Below are 22,289 nucleotides of genomic sequence, written 5' to 3' on the forward strand. Positions count from 1 at the left end.
TCGAGAAAAATACATGAATTCGCATTTTTCACATTCCAGACAGTCTGACCACCATATGGTGCGTTTTAATTACGAAATAACCTCAAGCTCTCGTATTCATTCAATCGGAATTACTTTCTGATACTGTTAGTTAATGTTTGAGACTTATCTTGTGCAAACGTAAACGTCTGTTACGCTTAGTTATCATTTACTCTGCGCGCACAAAACAGCCATGAAACTGTTTGTCATTTTTCAGTCGGGATCGTCACAATTAAAGACCACCAAAGAACGTGATTTTTATTTAAATTTATACGTGAAGCTTTATATCCATAAACAAACCCCCATCCCAATACCTGTACTCCTTTTACGGCGAAGAATGTTCAGGTAGAAAAAAAAGAACATCTGACTTACAAACTATAAAACAACACTATAAGACGTTTAAAGAATATCGCAAAGATTATTTATTCGTGTAGAATATTCGAATCCGTGTTTGCTTTTTGACATTTTTATCTCCATTTAGCGGGAAAACGTTAGCATGGTTTCTTTTATTTACTTACTTTAGTTTTGTAGAAACATTGTTTGACTTTAAAGAAAAAGTGTTTACTATTTCATGTCTTATATGGCTTTCGTCACAAACACCGTGTCTTGATTTTAAAATATTTACAACGCAGTATTGAAGGAGTGGCGCTTCAGTTACTACGAAACATTTTTCTTGGCAATAATCACTGTGATTTGATTATGACGAAATGTTTTCTTGAAGGTTTCAAGCGTTTTAGCGAGGTCCTTTAACTGCTCTGCTCTACGAAACTCATTATTAATATATGTTGATTTGGCTGAAGAAACGCTTCACATGTATATCTGTTACTAACGTAACGGAGCAGTTTAAATTTGCGTTGTACAAAAGAATTTCAATGACTTCAAAAATGAGCTTAGATTATAAAACGCCCGAGCTGCCAAATTTTAAGACGGAAGCACGGATCTGTTGAAGTTTCTTAATAATATTTTCAAAGAAGAACGGACTGCGTTAATCATTGATTTAAAGTGCATGTTTATGCATAACTTTCTCTCGTTTCGTTTAATTTCTTTTCAATTAGCCATAGGTAGACTTTTGCTGCCTTTTAATTGAGTACTTTACTCCACCGCATTAGCTTAACAAGCAAATTGTTTAAAATGGACCTGCAGCACAATTGCAACAAGTACCCCCAAAAAATTACTCAAGTTCTTTTGTGCTCGACGTTGTTGAGATAAACCGCCTTATACAAATACTAACTAATGTCTTCCTGTAAACGTTAGCAGTAACAACATTAAAATACACGGAGTAACAGTGTTTCGATTGAGCTTCAATAGCAATACAAGTTGGTGTTAAAGGTACAGAAACGTTAAGCTATGCAAAAATGAAATACATTTCTTCACGCAGCTGTTACGCATGAAATAATTTCCTATTCGCTAATGAATAGCAGCGCAGCTAATCAGCTTGCGCCTTCAGTGACTCGCTATTGCTAAATTCACACTTTTTTCTTTCCTTCATGCTTTAGGCGTCGGCTTCATTTCCTAAGCACCCATTGTTGCTATCTGCTTCATTACCACCTCTTTCGTGTTTTCTTTACCTGAGCAGGCTATTATTTTATTTTTTCAGAAAGGCGAGCCGCATTTTACTCTGGTTTCCCTTCAAGAAAACCAAAACCAATTCTTAACTGGGGTGTCAATAACTCTAAGTATTAACGTTTGCGCTGGGGTTTACTCAAGTCCATATCTGGCTCACGTATTTCTTAATCTTTTTTGAAAGCAATAAAAATAGAGTTAAAGTTCATCGATTTTCGAAAGCGCACGAACTCAATTAAAATTTGTAACAAATGGCTTAAGAAAGTGGTCTTCGTCTTTCACAGATTATGCTATCTTAATTCTAAACGGTGCTTTCTTTACAAGTAAGTGTTCCGTATTTGAATTTATTTATAACGCAATGTTGAGAGAAATATACGATACATTTTCAGACTAAGTTGTGCACAACGTTTTCCGTGCGAGTAATCACTGGGAAAATTGAAATTACTCTTACCTATGAAACGTTTCCTCCAAGGTTTCAAATGTTTCCGTGAGGTCCCTTCTTTGCTCCGCTCTCCGAGAACACACTCTACGTAATGTACTAAATGCTCATTGATATGTTGATTAAGCTAAGGAAACACGTCACATGCATATCATTTCTAACGGACATAAAAGCGATTGTCATTTTAACATGATATTCTGTTAATATAACGTGGCGCAGAATTTTAAGTTATTCTTCTAATTACCTTGAGCTTAAATACAAATTGTAGCTTTCAGGAGAGCCTGATTTTTTAAGCTAAAGGTTGAATCCTTGAAGAGAACATTAAAGTACCTTCCTTGTACCCTAAAGTTTCTAAATGTGTAACTCTCCGATTAACGAAAGATGAAGTGCGTTAATCAAATGCGAGAGCCAAGTTGCCATCGTCATCAAAATTAATGACTCACTGAACGCATGTTTATTCAATCAGCATAACTTTCTTTCGTTTTGTTCATTCCTACTTTGCCTTGAGAAGGTCGTGTTGGCTTTTTAATTATTTTACTTTACCGCGTCAGCTTTATAAAACCAAAATTGTCAGAAACATACAAGCAAACAGTCAAGAAAAATACATGAATTCGCATTTTTTACATTCCAGACAGTCCGCGATGCGTACGTGTGGGGGCTTGATAATTTCAAATTTGATTCTTCTTTTTTGTGAATTCATTAAGTACATTCAATTACTTTAAGGCTGCTATTTATTGCGGAAAATAATCTTTGCGATTTTTTGCAAATTCATTCCTTTGATGCACATGATAACAGATAAACAGCAGAATGTCTATTACATTGATATACGATATTTTCGCCTTACGTTATTATGTATGTGAGAGTAGCACATCTGACTGGGGAACGAGAGGTCGCGAGAGGTCCCGAGTTCGAATCCCAGACGAGACAATTTTTTTCTTTTTTCCTTTTTTTTTCTTTTTTAACCAGCAGCACTAAAATGGTTTGTTTATTATATCGCCCCAGAGGTATGCATTGCAGAATAATTTACATATATCAGAACATATAGCCATATAGACTGATTCAAGTACAAATGTATTAAATTGTGCTGTTTCTGCGGCTCTCAATATTGGCTTGCGTAAGCGTAAAAGCTCTTCTTGAATTGATGTGCAACCTACACAGACTTCCAGCCAAACGAAATGTTGGCTAGTATGACTTCGTGAGCTGCTGTAATGACGAGCAACTACAGGAACAGCTGAAATCAAAGAAACCACACGAAACGACACCCCAAAATCCAATATGGCCTACTCGACAAGACCGCCGACTCATCCCCAGGATCTCTCGCAGAAGACCACATGACTAGGGCTTTCCACAAGTTGCTCGAGATCTCCCAAAAAGTTGCCCGTAATTTCTCAAAAAGTTGCTCAAAAGTTGCTCCAAAAATCCAAAAAGTTGCTTCTGATAATAAAAGTTGCTCGAAAGTTGCTCCAAAAAATCCAAAACGCTGCTTCTAATCAAGATAATTTCTTTAAATGTAACTATGCTAATTTCCCTTTGATGGTTAGATTTCTAAACAAAACAAAGATTTCTAAGCAGTTTTATACAATTTTACAGCAAAATAAATATCTAAATAACATATCGAGGGGAAAATTTGTAAAATGATGACGTCATGTTTGCTGAGGAGTTTTTGTAATGTTTAAATGCAGAATGAGCCGAAAGTTGAAACGTCTTCAGACGTTTCTCGAAAATCTTCGTCAAACTTCGTAAATCTTCGGAATCGTTCGTTGGCCTTTGAAAAACACTCGGATAATCTTCGGAGATCTTCGGTCTGAAAATTGCCCAAAATGCAAAAAGTTGCTCGAGAGGAAAAAAGTTGCTCGAAGGGGAAAAAGTTGCTCGAAACATGAAAAGTTGCCAAAAAGTTGCCGAGCAACTTGTGGAAAGCCCTACACATGACACAAGCAAACCCACACACAAATAAATAAATAAATAAATAAATAAATAAATAAATGTGCGGGCTCTGCCCCCACCGAAAATCACTCGGCAGCTTGCAGAGTTTGCCATGTTTCAATTCTCAATGAGCAAACGTTTATCGATATTACGTCGAAACATCTTCGGCTCTTCAGATTTCGTGCTGCATTATATTTTTATAAGTTTTCAAACTTAAAAATGGCATTTTTAGGGCTTCTTGAAGTTTAAAAATTCACAAAAAAATGGAGCAAGAAAAGAAAAATCTGCGACACTGTTTTTTAGACCAATATATGTGGGTCAGATTCCACATAAAAGTTTAGGTCTATATGATCAAAACAAAATACAAAATTACAATCTTTAATCAATAAGCTTTCAGAAAATTTATACTTTTTTGGGGTTACCATTGATGGTTTGCACACAATTTCACTTGGAACGCAAAGTTTAACATCAATTTTTTTTTCCGTGATACCTTAAAAGAGTAAATAATCCATATTATTATTCATTCAAAATATTTTTCCGTTTCTGATTGGCTTTCAATCCCGGTTAATTCCAGCTAACCGGCTGGCGCCAACCAAATTTTGGAAGAAGGTCCAATTATACGACGATTGAAATGACGTCAATTGTCCAATAATTTATCAAGAATTAACCGATCTCAACCTCGTTCCCACGGCAATAACCGATCGATCGCAACCTCGTTCCCACATCACACGACAACTGCTATTAATGCAGAACGACTGGGGAAATGGCGAGATTTGTGCAGTTCGACGAGCATACACCCAGCGAATCTGACGAGTGCATCCCTCCCTCCTGCTCCATACGAAATCTTCCTTCGCTGACATGCTTAATGTACCGCAGAATATAATAATCGCGGACTCAAAAGTCTATCAAGACTGGCGATGAGAAATAATCACAACTAACGTTTTGTGAGCCTTTTATATTAAAAAATATATTTTTTTAATATTTGTTGACCAGTAAGTTATTTACAGAGAGTACCCGAGCCGATCGTACAGTTGAACACTGTGCGGAACCACCAAATTCTGCCTCGCTGCCTATTGTATTTCTGGCGCGGCTGGCTTTCATCTGGCTCGTCACTAGCCTCGCCACACACCACGGAAACGGAAACCGGTTTACCAAACATCGACTTCCACTAAAAAAAAAATGGAATAAATGCGCAGAACTGGGCGAGGTTAAATTTGTCAAGATATTTTCGCGTTGGTTTTCGTGCATTTCAGTCGGATAGTATTTCAAAGGTGTACGGCATTGGCTTAATGCGATAAAGTATAATAGTAAACTTTTATTTTAAGTGCGCGTCAAAAAAGCGTTTTTGTTTTGGACGGGATACGTTTTAGAAAAGTGCGGGCATTTTTCACGCGCCGATGATTTTCTATTTCCGGTAGAAAATCGACCTCTCCCGGGTCCCACAGCGTAATTTCATGCCCTCCCCGCTAATGTCGATTTTGTCGACCTGACGCCATTTTGTGTGTGGTTTGACCGGTCTCGCATAACGAGAAAAGCACAAATCGCACTTAGGAGGATTTTTCTACGCTTTAGTACCGCACTCGGAACACGTGAGACAACGATGGGAAAGAGAAATTATCGGAGATTATGACTATGTAATTTCACGGAATATATTTTGCTTCAAGCGAGATGCCGTCGAAAAAAATGTACACGTGTTCAAAATTTTCGAACAACGTAAACAATAACTCGTCGAAATCACTTCAAATTGGCTCGAGGAGCTGGCAAACAAGAAAGAACACGACACAGCAACAGTGTAAGTCAACTTTATTCATAAAACGTTCGAATTTATACATTTAAACAAAATTGTCCCATTACCAAATAAACCCTCATAAATTGAGTCTTAGAATACTGAGGCTCTTATCGTTAGCTTGGGCTGCCTGTGCTTAAACCAGCATGTTTAATCCTTTAACTTGCAATTTTTCTATCATCGTGTAACAGATTTCAAAACAACCTCTTTGTCTGTATCTAATATGTTAACGTAATAAATTCATTTCTACCTTTATTCTTCTTGGTTGTCCCGATCAAAGAAAATAAGCACAAACTTACTTTAACCAAAGAAATCTGAACATTCGAAGAAATTAAAATACATTGAATGAACTACCTTTATTCTTCTTGGCTGTCTGGCAAAAACTTACTTTAACCAAAGAAATCTGAACATTCGAAGAAGTTAAAATACATTGAATGAACTACCTTTATTCTTCTTGGCTGTCTGGCAAAAACTTACTTTAACCAAAGAAATCTGAACATTCGAAGAAGTTAAAATACATTGAATGAATGACTGAGATTTGATTTAACAATGTACGATCGAGTCTGGTATGATAACAGGTAAAACTTTAGAATTTAATCTTAACAACAATGGGGTGACTGCACTTGTTTGGTACATGACAGTACTAGTATAACGTCAAAAGTAAGTATAAATCAGAAACGAGTTTTTTCCAACTGTATTTGCTTTAAGACGGAATCCACTAGGAAGTCGAGTAATATTTATTAAAGTTGGACAAAAATCAATTTCCAGAATAATTTAAATCCTATTGCGTTATTTCCTAGCCTTAATAAAAGGTAAAGATGTAAGTAATTATCCGTGATAATACCAACAACAATTTCTTATCAGAGTCTGAGAAAATGAATTTCAAAGTTTACAAGGTATGGGCAAAATCTCACGTGTAGCCATTTTGTAAATTCGTCTTAAGCGATTCAGTGGAATTCAGCGGAACTTCAAAATGTGTTTTCGATGTGTGGTGTTGTTAAAAAAGATTTCTTTTGATAAGATATTTGAAGCAGTAACAAAAACGTTTGCAATAAGGTGGAAATAATTCTGGTACAACAATTTCTTATCAGGGTCTGAGAAAATGATATTAAAAGTTCACAAGCTATGGGCAAAAGCTTACATCTTTTAAGCGATTCAGTGGAATTCAACGGAACTTCAAAATGTGTTTTCGATGTGTGGTGTTGTTAGAAAAGATTTCTTTCGATACGATATTTGAAGCAGTAACACAAAAGCTTGCAATCAGGTGTAAATAGTTTTGGTACATAATTTTGTCCAATAACTACTCGAAGTCTTGGTGGATTTCCTCTTAAACACTTTGTAAAGTAATAAGTACATTTACATGGTCCTTCTATATCAACGTATAAAAACAGCTACAACGTTTCATAAATCCTTGAAGGCAGATACAGTATTAGCACACGAAAAATAATTCTCAAAACTAAGCTCAAAAGGAATCGAGAGAGACCTCGGTTTGACCAAGTTATTTCCTGTTTCATTCCCGTGATTTTTAATTTTGTTTATTCTGCAATCCCATTAAGATATCTTTCCTTTGATTCCATTTACAGAACGAGATAAACTTTATTTAGTAGATGCAGGGAAGACAATGAGAAGTTGCTTTAGAAAATAAACATTTTATGTTTCAAATGAGTATTTGCGGGAAAGAAGCTTTTATCTTAATTTAAGAGTGTTTATCAACTAGTTTTCAGACATTTACTTTTTGTGCCTGTCTAACAGTACGTCGTAATTTCTTCTGATGCGAAAAAAATATGCCCATTATATTCAGATGCTAAGTCAATACGAGCTGTCCTTATTGTAAACATTCGTGAGAAAAAAAGAATTTCGGCTAGAAATAAAACAAACGTCTTACTGTCATTTTACACTTGGAAACTAAACACTCTAAAAACTTAAATTATCGTCTTTGTTTAAAAGAATAAATAAACCATTTCATCTATTTATTTTTTTTACCTTAGAAAGAGGCATTACGTATGATAAAACACAAACGACAATAAGCCAGGGAAAAGTGCATGACTTCCAGTTACATTAGCAACAACAGAGCTAAGCTGCTTCATCCTCAGCTATACTCGGCTGTTCTTCAAAATGCGTTCTTTGCTTCTCCTGTTATGTCTTTCTGTTATATTTATCCCTTGCTTGCCAAGGCCACGACAATCTGCCAATTCTGTGCTACGAGCTAAGCGCTCCTGTAAGTATTATTTTTTTCCTTGGTTTCATGAAAGCTTTGATTGATTTCTAGCTTCTGAAAAGAGAGGCCCGGCTGAAGGGGTAAAATGGGAGCTGGGATTTGGGCAAATCTTTGGGAAAATGGGATTTAGGTCACTGGGTATGGAAATCACAGACGGAAAAACAATTGAACTGGGACTGGAATTTTGAAAATTTAGGAAAACAATAGGTTGGAAAATGGGATTTGGACAAAATTTGGCCTGGGAAATGGGATTCCCCCCCCCCCCCCCTCCAGTATAAACCGTCATCTCTGCTTTGGCCGTGCAACCTATCTAAAAACCTCAAAAGCAAGGTGTACAGATGCTCTCTGGCGAGCGTCTTGACCTTTGCACGATAAATTTTCTCTCTTAACCAAGGAAAATATGAATGAGTACAATCTCATGTTGGGAAAATCCTGAAAAACGATAAATCCAAATCCAAGTGTCTGCACATGAGTTCTCGATGTTTATCACAGATTTTGCATTGTTCTATTTGACTAAAAATGATCTGTGCCTTTAAAAGTATACATGTTGAGTTCTTAATGAAATTGGGTCTTTTAGTTCATTTTCAATTGTTTGCAGAATAGAAATTTCCCGAAAGTGTTAGAAATAAACAATATTGCCAGACTCAGTCAAAATTTAAACCGGAACATAAATTGTTTTATTGTGAAGAATTACAAATGTACGAATGTACCAGGTGATTCTCATGTCTAACTTTCCCGAAATAGCACACGTACGTGACCTGTGTCCATTGTTTAGAGAAAACTTACGCTTTGAAACCAATATTAATATATTGTTACCGTCAACAGCACAGTGCGTCGACTGGTATCAGAACTACTGCGGTTATTGGCGAAACCTGGGATACTGTCAGCCAAACAACTATTACTACAGTTCGATGAAGGTGTACTGCAAGAGTACATGTGGTCTCTGTGGAGGTAAGCTTAGTGTTGAATAAATTAATATGCATACTATTAGAGAGGTTAAGCATGACGTTTACGGCAAACGGCAAACGGCAAAAATCGAACTTTTGGTGTGTGATTTTAGCTTTTTGTACAATTTAGAGAAATTGTTTGCATTTACTGTGATTAAGGGTTTTTCCTATTTTTCGACTGGCTTTATTTAAGTGCTAAAGAAAAAGCGAGAAAAATCAGAATTATTTTTGCCGTTTGCCGTTTGCCATAAACGTCATGCTTAACCCCTCTATCAGTAAAGGATGGCAACTACTGGCCTAACTAAGTTTGGTTTAATTGACCACACAGGTAAAATTCCGTGAAAACGACTAATAGACTAATTAGTCAATCGGCCTGAATGGGCTGCCAAGTTCAGCTCTGAGGCACCGTCCGTATACAAATGCGAAAAGGCTACCGTGGCTTGAACAAATTGATATTTATTCAATTTCCTTAGTTTATAGGCATTAGGCCTCGCTAAACATACCAAGCTGTACATACCGAGTACTGTATATCGAAGGTACCCAAATAATACACACCTGATGACACTAGGTGTTTCAAATGACACTAATCATTTTTGTAATTTATTTAAATCTCGTATCTCAATCACATTTTGCTGTTTCTAATTGCCTTCGTTTTGTTGTTAGAATGCACAGACCATTCCCAGTATTGCAGCTACTGGAAGGGTTTGGGTTACTGCCAGCAAGGAAATTACTACTATGCATCCATGATGTTGTACTGTCCGGCCACATGCAATAAGTGTGGTACGTAATAGACATCAATAAAATTATTTTTGAGATGGGTTAACCTTAGTTTGTATAGTAACGTGTTCAACTCGGCTACGTCAGTTGTTTTCTCATTGAAGTTGAGTGAAGCTTCTCCCTTTCTAACTTTGGATTAACTGAATCATGAAACAAATCAGGGTGTTTTCGTTCTCATTTACAGCTGCAGATACTACAGGGAGGTCATGTGACTATAGTTTAGACATATGTTTGACCAATAAATAATTAGAATAATGTTTAACTAATACAGTCGACTCTCTCTTAAACGGACACCTACGCGACCGACGCGAGCTATCCGTTTTAAAGAGGTGTCTGTCTTATAGGGAGTTTAGTTACAGTAAAGTGACTGAAAAATGGCAGAGACGGGACCAACATCAGGTGTCCGTCTTAAAGAGAGCTGACTGTATTATGCTCGGCAATTTCATAGGTATCTTTAAGAGTTTTATTTGGTTCGTCACATGTATAATTATTGGACCTTATAGGATTCCATTTTCTCTCTCGAACAATTGTTTATTTTAGCTTAGTTTGACGGCTCACGGTTCAGACGCCCTTCGCAAGAAAATGACAACATTTGAGACTAATTATAAGGGTCTGCATATAACAGCTGTAGGAATCAACGATAGTTGTAAAAGATATAATAACAGAATAAAGCATCATCTCTACCTGAACAACTGTAAGTTTAGATTGACAGCTATTCCGACAGTCGCCCTTCGCAATAAAATACCAACAATTAATTATGATAATAACTGAAGGTTAAACCACTTGTTAACTTTTTCATTCTTGGTTCTATTGTTGTTGTCTCCCTTTTCTTTAGATTGTTTACCAGATAAAGTTTCACACTGTTCATATTGGAAAGGGCTTGGTTATTGCAGCTCCAACAGTCAATACTATCAGTATATGTTGCTGAACTGTCAAACAACATGCGGCTTTTGTGTCCGTAAGTAAACGAAAAACTCCAATTAAAAGTTACAACAATATATGGCTAACACATTACAGCTGCATGAATCCACGATAGCTGTAAAATATATCATTAAGACCTATATGGATGTATTACAGCTATATTTTCAAGGAAATTTAAAAATGTATAGTGCAGAACACATAAAGTTCACATAAATATAATTTGAACAGAAATATAGCATCATTTCGACATGTTGCCCTTACAAAATTAATATTACTCTGCACTTCTTTGTGGGATTTTTTAAGACAGTTAGAAAACTGAGCGCAAACAATTCAGACATTGTATTTATAAATTTTTAATGTCACTTACAACCAGGTAATACTTTAACATGCTACAAATTGCACCATATAATTGACCTTTTAGATTTTTCGTATCAATGGAAATAAAATGTTATTCTTTGTACATTTTAGAACCACCAACAACAAAACCCGTCACCACTAATCCAGTCACAACTTCCAAACCGTCGACAACAAACGAACTAATCACAACGGCTCATGCTACAACTCCAGCAACCAGTGGACCAACTACCACTTCTATCCCTTCAACCACAAGTGCAACAAATACCACATCTAATCCTTCAACTAGTAATGCATCAAATACCACATCAAACCCGTCAACCACAAGTGTGCCGAATACTACATCTTATCCTACAACTAGCAATGCATCAAGTACCACATCAAACCCGTCAACCACAAGTGTGCCGAATACCACATCTTATCCTACAACTAGCAATGCATCAAGTGCTACATCAAACCCTTCAACCACAAGCGAATCAGGTACGACATCTAACCCGTCAACAACAAGCGAGTCGAGTACCACTTCCAACCCTTCAACAACAGGCGAATCAAGTACCACATTTAACCCTTCAACAACAAACGAACCAAGTACCACATTTAACCCTTCAACAACAAGCGAATTAAGTACCACTTCTAACCCTTCGACCACCAATGCTCCAGCAACAACTTCACAACCTACTCTAACACCCGCAGGTATGCTATGATTTTTAGAAAAAAAAAACGTGTTGCTATTCTGAGAAAATGTAACTTTTCTGCTATCTTCTGACAAGCATCTGTCGTCTCAAATAATTACTCATTTTTGGACTTAGAAAATGCCTGTTTAAAAGCACACAACGCCAGACGTGCCCTACATGGAGCGGGTCTGCTGATCTGGAATAACACACTGGTGCAGCATGCACAAGTCTGAGCAGATCATTTAGCTGCAACGGGTGTTATTCAACATGATCCAAACCTCAATGGAGAAGGAGAAAACCTGGCATTCTTTAATGGAACTGAGTCTAGAGATTGCACGCACGCCTTAGTAGGATGGTAAGTTGTTTTTAGTGTTGTTTCTTATATGTGAACTCTGAAATTCAAAATCCAACTAACGATTGCGTTTTGGCTGCCGTCAATCATAATTATGCCGACAGCCAACGAACCATGAAAAGCAGAAACAAACAAAATGGATCAAAATCTACGAATCACAACTGACAGAGACACACAATTTTTCGATTGGTTGTCAAAAAAAGTGCGTAAAAATAATTTTCACTACGCTCTTTGATTGGTTTAATAATCTTGCGCTACTCTCTCGACCAGTCCGAGGCAAAGCCAAACCCAATCGTGACTTGCTATACACACGTTTCCCGCGCTTCGGGGCGGTGGTTGTTTCCTTCGAGTTTTGATTGGTTCACTAGATTATCTGTGTCTTTTCTGATTGACCAGGGTTATCACTTCTTTTTTTCTTTTTTTTAGGTATGACTTCGAAGAGCCAAAGTATGACTATAACAATCCTGGATTTACTCCTGAAACTGGTCATTTTACACAGGTAAACTAATATAATCCAAAAGAATAAAACTATGTCGATCCCCTTATTTCTTCCTCTAATTTACGAAATCGCTATGAGTAATAAGGAGATATAATCTTCTCTAAGCAAAGCATAAAATAACCATTGCCAATTGCTTTTTGATGTGCAACAATTAAAAATTAAAAAAAAAATACCAGTCAAGGGTGTTCTATCTGATAGAACACCCTTGAGTTGAGGTCAAGGGTGAAATTGTGTCCGATATTGACTAGCAACCCAAGAAAGGGAAACCATGGAACTCTAAATGACAAATTTTTCCAAGGTCTGTGCTCTAATCGACCATAGAAATTACAACACAGCATGTTCCTTGCTGAAAAACAAAGAAGCTGAAGAAGGTCAGCTACAATTTGACGTAAACATTTCATGTTTCATGTTAGAGATGATTATTTGTTTGTTTTCGCAACGTTCTCTCTTTCCCAGTCACACACGTACCTTTGAAACGAGCTTTAACAGGTTTTGCTCTTGTTTGGTAACTCAATTGCAACCTTCCAACTCCCTCTTAATTGATTAACACATGATATGTTTTACTTATCTATAAGGTTGTGTGGAAAGCTACCAAAGCGGTAGGAGTGGCTCAGGCTTCTACAGGCTCCGGATTGTTTAAACATTTCTACATTGTCGCTCGTTACAGTCCTCCAGGAAACATTCATGGCTTGTTTAGTCAGAATGTGGGAAATAAGCAACCAAGCTAAAGGTAGGCATGAACGACCGAGCTTGTTTTTTGGATCAATTTTTGTTTCTGGGAAACCGTCCTCGGTCAGAATACACCTACCTCGGTAGAAAAAGGCGTCTATGGCTGGTACAAACCAAGCTCGGTTGTAGTGTAATGTGCCGACCACCGTAGAAACCGATCATCGTACTTAAAAACCGAATTCTTTAACCGTTCTCGGTTAGCCATCTCCCTTATAACCGACGTCGGTTTTAAATTTCGGTTTAAGTCCAGTTTAAACCGTGCTCGGTATACTTGTCCAAGTTTAAACCTAGTATGGTTAAGTAAGTCCAGTGTGAAACCGAGCTCGGTTACGTCCCTTTTAACCTGGCTCGGTTTAAAGTAGTCCTAACCGAGCTCGGTTTTTGGAAATCAGTATTGTGCCCCCCCCCCCCCCCCCCCCCCAAAAAAAAAAAAATAAAAAATAAAAAAATAAATAAATAAATAAAAAAATAAAAATGAATAAAGAAAGAAATAAGGAAAGAAATAAAACAAATAATAATAATAATTTTATTTTCTACTTCCATTTTTTATTTAATTCAACTTGTGGAAAGCCCTACTTGCTTACAATGTTTAAAGCTCATACTTTAATTTGTCAATATCATGCAGTTGTATATAAAGCAGTTTACAAATTCATTCTAGCTATTGCGGTAACAATACATCCGCGCCATCTTGTGCTTCGTGTCCTTATTTTTAAAAATTCATCAATTGCTGGCTCTAAAATACGCGTTAGTTGTGATAATTTGGAAGCAAAAATCATATGGACAAACATGTATTTTGCTAATACAACTACAGCTTATTATATCTGAAGAAAAATACCTGAGGGGCCTATTTTCAACTCCATCTTAAAGACCCGGAGTTTATCAGGTATCTGGCGTTCAATCGCGAAAATACAGTATTTGTAATCTCTCGGGTTATCTAAATTTAATCTTCGCATACGTCTGGGCGCGGGAGCATATCTCCATCTCTTATTAACGAGCGTGAAAGGGAGTAGAAAACACGACACAACTAAAGCAACAACCGAATTAAAGCAATAAAACGTTGAAAGTAAATAGAAACCATGTATATTCTACTTAAATTAAGAAGATACAAAATTTTAAGCGTACAAAATTAAAGTGAGAAAATGGGGACTTAAAAGCACCCCAAAACACTGAGAGGCAAAGTACGCGCAACATAAGTGTCACCTCAATGTACAAAACGAATGAAAGGGAAGGGAGTGGAAACCGTGAGTGGAAAGCACTATGCAAACCCCCAACTCAGTATTAGAATAGTTAAGCTATGGAACAACTCACCTAAAGACGTTTTGGAAGCGGATAGCCTCCTCTTTTAATTAAGGGTCTTTGTTTTTATATATTTTCAGGGGTTTTTTGGTATTAATTTAGGGATTTTTCACATAGGGTTAACTTCTTTTTCTAGATGCCTTTTTTCCTTTTTATTTTTACTTGTAAGTTGCGTCTTGAATTAAGAATGTATGTATATGTAGGTATGAACGCGAAGCACGCATCACAAAATACTTTGTAAAGTACAAACAAAGCGTTGAAGGGTACAATGTAAAGAGCTTTCGAGGTGAAGCACACTGACATAACAAATAAAAGTGTGCAAAGGTAAAGTGAGTCGAGTGGAAAGCACTTCACAAAACCGGGCTTTGCGATCCGAAGCACATTGACATAAAAAGGTGTGCAGACGTGATGAATGCCGAGAGGAAAGCACTTCACAAACCCGTTTGCGCAATTCCTATTTGGCCCTTTTCTTTTTTAATGCCACCATTTCTTTTGTTATACTTTGTTTTAAATTTTGAGACCAATAAAGTTGCTAGATCACATTTTATAATAACGATGTCACTTCTTTTTCTATTTACCATAACCCAAATGTTTACTGAGAAATCGGAGAAAAGTAAACGTCGTCAGAATGAACATTATAATTTCACAGGTTGCATAAACCGTGCTCTTAAAGCTCTTAAAGAAGGAAAAGATCTTGATTTTAAATAAATGGAATATATCAAAAAGAACAATGCAGTTATCCAAAAATTCCATTCGGTGTTATCGTTTTATGTTTATGTTATTCATAGAATCAACGTTTGTTTAATGCGGAATATATACTTTTTTATAATGTCATATCTTCTACTAAAGGGGTTACTCTGCCGATTTATTAATTATTGCATTCCACGGTAGGAAAAAGCTTCCTAATCTTGTGGTGTCCTGTGTTGTTAAAAAACTTTTTTAAATGGAATACCAATATATAAATTAGTTACTTTTTAAGATTTTCACTTGTCGTCGCACTGTCGATTTTACAGTTCTTCAATTTTATATGTTTCGATTCACCTTTTTAACGAGAACCCCTACTTTTGATTCCGATCCTGATTTTTTTTTTTGTTTGTTTGTTTTCCGGTTAAAGGGGTTTTGTCTAGGATGTTTGTGCCTTAAGAGAAGTCCTTTTTGCGTCGCAAGTGAAAACCAGGCTTTACTGATTGCCGACCTCTAATTTCATTTCAGTTTAGTTCAAAATACTCTCACAACTTTTCCCAATTTTGTAAATTATTGCATACGCGGTTAGAGTTGCAATAGTTGTGAGCCAAAGTTAGATCTAAAGTTAAAATCCTACATCGAGATCTTACAGCGCGACGCGCCATACCGTGGCAACCCAACAAACTTTTTTGCAAGTGTGCTCTCGTAATCTTATTATTTGTTTGACGAACACGGCTATTTGTAAAGTTAAATACAATCAAATAGGTACTTGTTTTTTCGTATTTATGAACAAAACGCAGTGAAAACGTAAAATATTACAAGCTGACACTTGTAAATAGGTTTTTTGGGTGGCCACGGTAAGGCGCTTCGCGCTGTACGCCTTGTTTTCACCAGCGGCGCAAGCCGGCACCAACGTAAGCACGCGAACAGGAAAACAAATTACTCTTGTGCTTGTGCTTGACACATGTTCAAGTATAACCATCAAAATTCAATGTGTTTGTGCTTTTGCTTGCGACGAAGCCGTATTCACGTCGAAATGAGAGCTGTTATCCTTAAGCTTGTGCTTGTACTTTTGCTTGCGTCGCTTGTGAAAACCAGCCTTTAGTTGTTCGTTCCTAACTTTTGCATCCCGTGGGAGTACACACAATTTTTCCATTTGTTTTTTGCTATTGTTATCATGGTTACAGTTTTCATTTACTTTGCATAACAATGGAAGCTTGACAAATTCAGCAAACGTAGGCGCAAGTTCAAACGTGCAGCAGTGTTGGCTTTCCTTGCGACTTCTTGTTGCACGCTAATATTACGCTATGGATCTAAACCTTTTCATTGACCTGGAAAGGGGTCCACGTATACAACTAATCCAATGGCTTCAAGCCCGGTATTTACTTGCCGATCCTTTAGAGTGTGCCCAGTGTACTCGTGGAATGGATTTAACTGCGAGAAAGGATAACCATGTAAACGGCTTCCTCTGGTGAGTTAGATTTCATTTTGATTTGTTAGAGAATCTAACACAACTGCACAACTGCAGGCCATCACTACATGCGTCAGCCGATTCATGCCTTCATCCCTATGTGCTTGAACCTTAGAGGCTTGATCAATACCAAAAATATCGTCTATTTTAAGCGTGCATCATGTATTGTTAACGCGTCGTTCCAGAAAACTGTTCACCTTTGCTTTTTTAATGGGTACGAGCAGAGTACCATAGAAAGTGCTTTTCAGGGCTAAGTACTTTTAGCCCTTTTACAGAATTCTTTAACGATCGCAAATGCACGCGAAGTTTTGCTTCGATCTATGCGAAGTTATGCTTCGATCTATAGGTGCGAAAAGGTGTAAGGATATTTCTCCGCTTATCTGTTCTTTTTAAGTCTATTCACATAAGACTTTTTATAGTTCTCTGTTAGGAACAGGCAGTGTTCGCGCAAAAAATATACAAACAACAGTCTCATTTTGGCGCGAAATTGTGCACAGCTATTCGTGTCTGCACGGTGTGCCTCGTGGAACAAATAATTTGCAAGTGCGAAACGATTGAAATCGGTTGCGTTAAAAATAGATCCAAATCTTTACACATGGACTTGAAAATTCTGGAGTCTCAAAGTAATGATCCAAATATCTCGTTTTGTTTTTTTTTCTCTAAACAGTGGATAACATTTTTGCCGGATGAACTTTGCTTTTAAGTGGAATGTTGCAATATCTCTGCTTCGATTTGTTTCATGGACATCGAAAATGTTAAGTGGGTGCGTCAGCGAGAACAGCCGGGGAGTTCAAAGATCCCACTTATCCCACTCGTGCTTGTTTGATGTGAGAACGTTTCAATCAACTCAGTGCTACGTGGATAATAAAGAAATAAAAAAGCACCCCAGTGCATTGTTGAATTATATAAGCACGCGGGACTTTTTAAGAAAACTCGAGAAGTGCACGAGGTAGGGCTTTCCACAAGTTGCTCGGCAACTTTTTGGCAACTTTTAATATTTTGAGCAACTTTTTCTCCTTCGAGCAACTTTTTTCCTCTCGAGCAACTTGTTACATTTTGTGCAATTTCCAGACCGAAGATCTCCGAAGATTATCCGAGTGTTGTTCAAAGGGCATACGAACGTTTCCGAAGATTTACGAAGTTTGCCAAGGATTTTCGAGGAACATCTAAAGACGTTTCAACTTTCGCCTCATTCTGCCGTCAGCAAACATGACGTCATCGATAACTTCGCGATTTTTCTCAATTAAAGAAAACCTTGTTATTTAACAAATTTTCTCCTTAACATGTTATTTAGATACTTTTTTGCTGTAAAATTGCAGAAAACTGCTTAGGAATCTAACACTCAAAGGGAAATTAGCATATATTTAGAGAAATTCTCTTCATTAGAAGCAACGTTTTGGATTTTTTTGGAGCAACTTTCGAGCAACTTTTATTGTCAGAAGCAACTTTTTTGAATTTTTGCAGCAACTTTTGAGCAACTTTTTGAGAAATTACGGGCAACTTTTTGGGAAATCTCGAGCAACGTGTGGAAAGCCCTAGCACGAGGCACTCGGCTGACGTAAGCCGCGTGCATCTTAACTTGATAAAGCATGATGTATTTTAAATTATACAACACTAATTTAAAGAAAATAACATAATACTAAAATGAAAGTCTTATGTCAGCATGTTTGAGCTGCTTCTTTAACGTGGGTTCTTGAACTTATTTCACGAGTCCGCGGTGGATAAAATCGCGATATAAAGGATTTTAAGCGCTAGTTTAATATTGGTTTTATCGGAAATGTTAAATTATTTGTCATATTTTATATCCCCATCTATTTTCATCTACGCGTATTGGCTACTTTAGTTGAGACTGCCTGTTAACCCAATTAAAACTCATTGCAATATACCATTGATAGTTGGTAAAAATGATCATTAGACCGCTCCTGTAGCGTGTGCTCAGTTTTTCCTGGAATTTTTATAGATCGAAACCTTCAAAAACACAATTCTAGCGATACGTTGAGTTTAACAGATCAGGCTTATTTTAAAACAATTAGACGGTTCGCTTCAGTTTTATATGTACTTCATAGTTGATTTTTATACTGTAAGCAGATAGAAACCTCGAGCTTGTCGTCTATTAAATTTTTAAATATGATTAGGCGGACAGTTTTCATCTTTTTACTAAATTTTGTCCGTTAAAGTCTCTACTTAAAAGCGTGAAAGCAGGGGCGTATCTAGCCTATAGGCCCGTAGGCCCGGGCCTACAAATTTTTTAGCCCACTCGTATTTTTAAAATGTGCTATCAAGAGAGTAATTGTGGCTGAAGCACTTTCAATATGAAATAGAAAGCAATATGCATTATAAATATTGCAACTACCCTTTCTCCATTGATCAAGTCTCTAGTAAGTCGAAATTCTTGGCTGCGTGACACTTATACTTTAAAGCATAAAAAGGTAAAAAATAAAGTTCTCGTGTTCGAGTTTAAGGTGCCAATTTTACAAAATAGCGTTCCAAACGTTTCGGGCTTTTTTTAATAGCACGACGTCTTAGTTCACACCACCGACAGTAGCCAGTCTGGTCTTAACGTGGGAACTTTTCCATGCACGCACGCTCGCTGCCGCAACCTGTGATCAAATTCTCTTGACCCCGCCCTGCAGGATCCCAAATGCTTTATCAAGGATACTTTCACCTGCGAAACAACTGGCTCAGTGTATGGCATCTCTTGCCGCCGTTGTTCTACGATCTACATCGCCAAAACTAGCCGCACGCTACAGCAACGTTTCGTTGAGCGCCTCTGCAGCATCGAGGAAAATCTGCCTGGCTTTCCTGTCGCAAAGCATTTCAATACAAATGGCCACACTATTCAAGATGTACAAGTCCGTAGCATCATGTTTTGCGATGGGAACAAACAACGAAAACGTCAGGAAAAGCGACTCATCTTCAATCTGTGAACATGTCAGCCGCGCTGACTGAATGTAAGTCGCAGCTTGCATTGGAACTTTAAATCTTTTTTCGTGGCCTTAGCAAATTTCTCAACGAAACAGCAACTTGACTTCCACTGATAAAGGGCTAAGCTCGAAACGTCTGGAAGGATATATTTTTAAATTGGCACTTTATACTCGAACTCGAGAACTTTATTTTACAAAGAGATAGGTATGTGTCGTTAAAGACAAGTGCGTTTATATATTTAACAATGAGTGAAAATTGCCGGACCATTCACGGAAATGAAATGCCAAAATTTAGCTTCTGCCGGATCGCACTTTTTAGGGCCTTTATCTGGAGCATAACCCCGAACCCCCCACCCCCCTCCCTCTAGAAGCGGCCAGGCCTACAACTCTTCAGAAAGCTGGCTACGCCCCTGGAAAGGGTATTTTACCGTTGTGCGATCAATTTGAACGTTTTCATAAGTATTAATCTTGCAATAATTATCTCTATCGCATTTGCGTCTTGCCTTTCCTTTATCATAGGCGCTGCAGTGGATGCCAGAAGAAAAGAAGCTTGCGAACAGGAAGCTTTTTTTCGTTGTTCCCTAAGGTTGCCCTTGGAACACTTCTTCGGGTGATTTTTTACTTCACCCAAGATGACCCTCAAATAAGAATCTCCAGGATATTGAACTTGACTCCAAAGCTGGTTTCCCAGATTTGTAGGCGATTACAAGATTTATGTTCCCTGGACCTTCAAGAAAGACCAGTTATACCATTTGGTGGCCCGGGAGTAGTAGTAAAATGCGACGAGAGCAAGTTTAATCATAAGGCAAAGGTACTGTACAACTTTTCTCCTTTGGCGGTTTTCTTCAAACTTTCTTTTTTACGGTTTTCGTTTCTACCATTATGTTTATTATAGATAAAATAAACTACTTATGTTTTCTAATTTACAATTAGACTACCAGCCCAGGTTTTATATCGTTTTTATTTCTCCTTATTCCACACGCCTATTCAAAAATAAGCATCTCTAATTATCCTTTAACCTTTCTAGGTGAAAGTCGTAAAATCAGAAATTGTAAGCAAGTCTTAGAGTAGTTATTGTATTGCATACTATTTCGTTTATTATCGGGGGTATATTATTGTTGTGCACAACAAGATGGTAGAGTGTACTCAACAAGGGACGGAGGCAGGAAAAAAAGGATTCAAATCGTGTAGAGCGAAAATTGAATTAAATAAAAAATGGAAGTAAAACAGAATATTATTATTTGTTTTATTTCTTTCCTTATTTCTTTCTTTATACTATTTATTTATTTCTTTATTTTTATTTTTTTTTTTTGGGGGGGGGGGGGGGGCGACAATACTGACTTCCAAAAACCGAGCTCGGTTAGGACTAGAGTACTACTTTAAACCGAGCCAGGTTAAAAGGGACGTAACCGAGCTCGGTTTCAACTGGACTTAACCGAGCTCGGTTTACACTGGACTTAACCATACTAGGTTTAAACTTGGACTAGTATACCGAGCTCGGTTTAAACTGGACTTAAACCGAAATTTAAAACCGACGTCGGTTATAATAAATGTGGCTAACCGAGAACGGTTAAAGAATAACGGTTTTTGTGAACGATGATCGGTTTCTACGGTGGTCGGCACACTACACTACAACCGAGCTCGGTTTATACCAGCCATAGACGCTTTTTTCTACCGAGGTAGGTGTATTCTGACCGAGGACGGTTTCCCAGAAACAAAAATTGATCCTGTTTTTTGACTGACTCGACTGACCGACCGACTGACCGATCGACCGACCGACCGACCGACCGACCGACCGACCGACCGACCGACCGACTGACTGACTAACTGACTGACTGACTGACTGAAATGACGTCTGTCTGGCTGACTGACTGATCATGACTGGCTGACTGACTGACTGACTAACCGTATGAAAAAATCCATTAAAGTGAACGTAATTACTCGTGAATCATAGATATAAAATAACTTACAATTTCCGTTTCCCTTTCAGAGCTTAAAGGCGAATCAAGCGAAATACCATTATCACAGGGAAAATGTGAAGATTAGATGTCATTAGAATGGAAATAGAAACACATAAAATAGTTCAATTAAGAGAAAGGACTTATATTTAAGGTCTATCTATCATTATCCATTATCTTCATTGCAGTAATGATGTTTATAAGGGATTATAATTATATGGAAATAAATACAGATGATGTAAAGCACTGAGTGTGGCTTTTCAGTGAATGTGGTTTTAATCTAATTTTAATAAGCTTGATTGTGATTGATAACAATGTGTGTGAAGCAATACAGAACTCTTATTAAAAATGGAAGCGCCTTTTTAAAAATTTTGTTCGGCTTCATCATTGCAAATTTACATTTTAAACCATTCGAAAGCTTCGAAGTATATACTCATTGCCAAGATCAACAAAGTTTTATGAACAGCAACTAAGTTGTAATAGGCAAAAAGTACTGTTATAACACAGGGTAAAGAGGAGTCCAGTCTATCATTTCCTTTTTTTTTTCTTTTTTTTTTTGCGTTAAACAACATATACCGCAGGCAAATGTGGATTAGCAAGATCTCGGGCAGTATTTTTGCGAAAGACGTTCGCTTACGTAACAGTTGATTCGAGCAGAGTTTGCAGAATAATTCAAAGGCGCAGTAAGGGATTCAGTCAAACTCACGTCACACAAGTCAGCCATTGACACAAGGTTTCCAGGGAAACTGGTGA

General features: G+C 37.3%; 1 protein-coding gene across 1 annotated transcript; it reads left to right on the forward strand.

Annotated features, from left to right (window-relative positions):
* The first annotated feature begins 7,630 nt into the window (after positions 1-7,630).
* Positions 7,631-21,774, forward strand: LOC144646958 (uncharacterized). The gene is made up of 9 exons (XM_078506682.1): positions 7,631-7,950; positions 8,776-8,901; positions 9,561-9,677; positions 10,510-10,632; positions 11,064-11,642; positions 11,759-11,978; positions 12,402-12,474; positions 13,050-13,204; positions 21,569-21,774. The coding sequence occupies exons 1-6, from the start codon at positions 7,848-7,850 to the stop codon at positions 11,854-11,856; spliced, it is 1,146 nt and encodes a 381-aa protein (XP_078362808.1). The 5' UTR covers positions 7,631-7,847; the 3' UTR covers positions 11,857-11,978; positions 12,402-12,474; positions 13,050-13,204; positions 21,569-21,774.
* Positions 21,775-22,289: the final 515 nt, after the last annotated feature.

Source organism: Oculina patagonica, chromosome 3 (genome assembly GCF_052425735.1).
Source record: "Oculina patagonica isolate OP01 chromosome 3, crgOcupat, whole genome shotgun sequence".
Lineage (NCBI taxonomy): Eukaryota > Metazoa > Cnidaria > Anthozoa > Scleractinia > Oculinidae > Oculina > Oculina patagonica.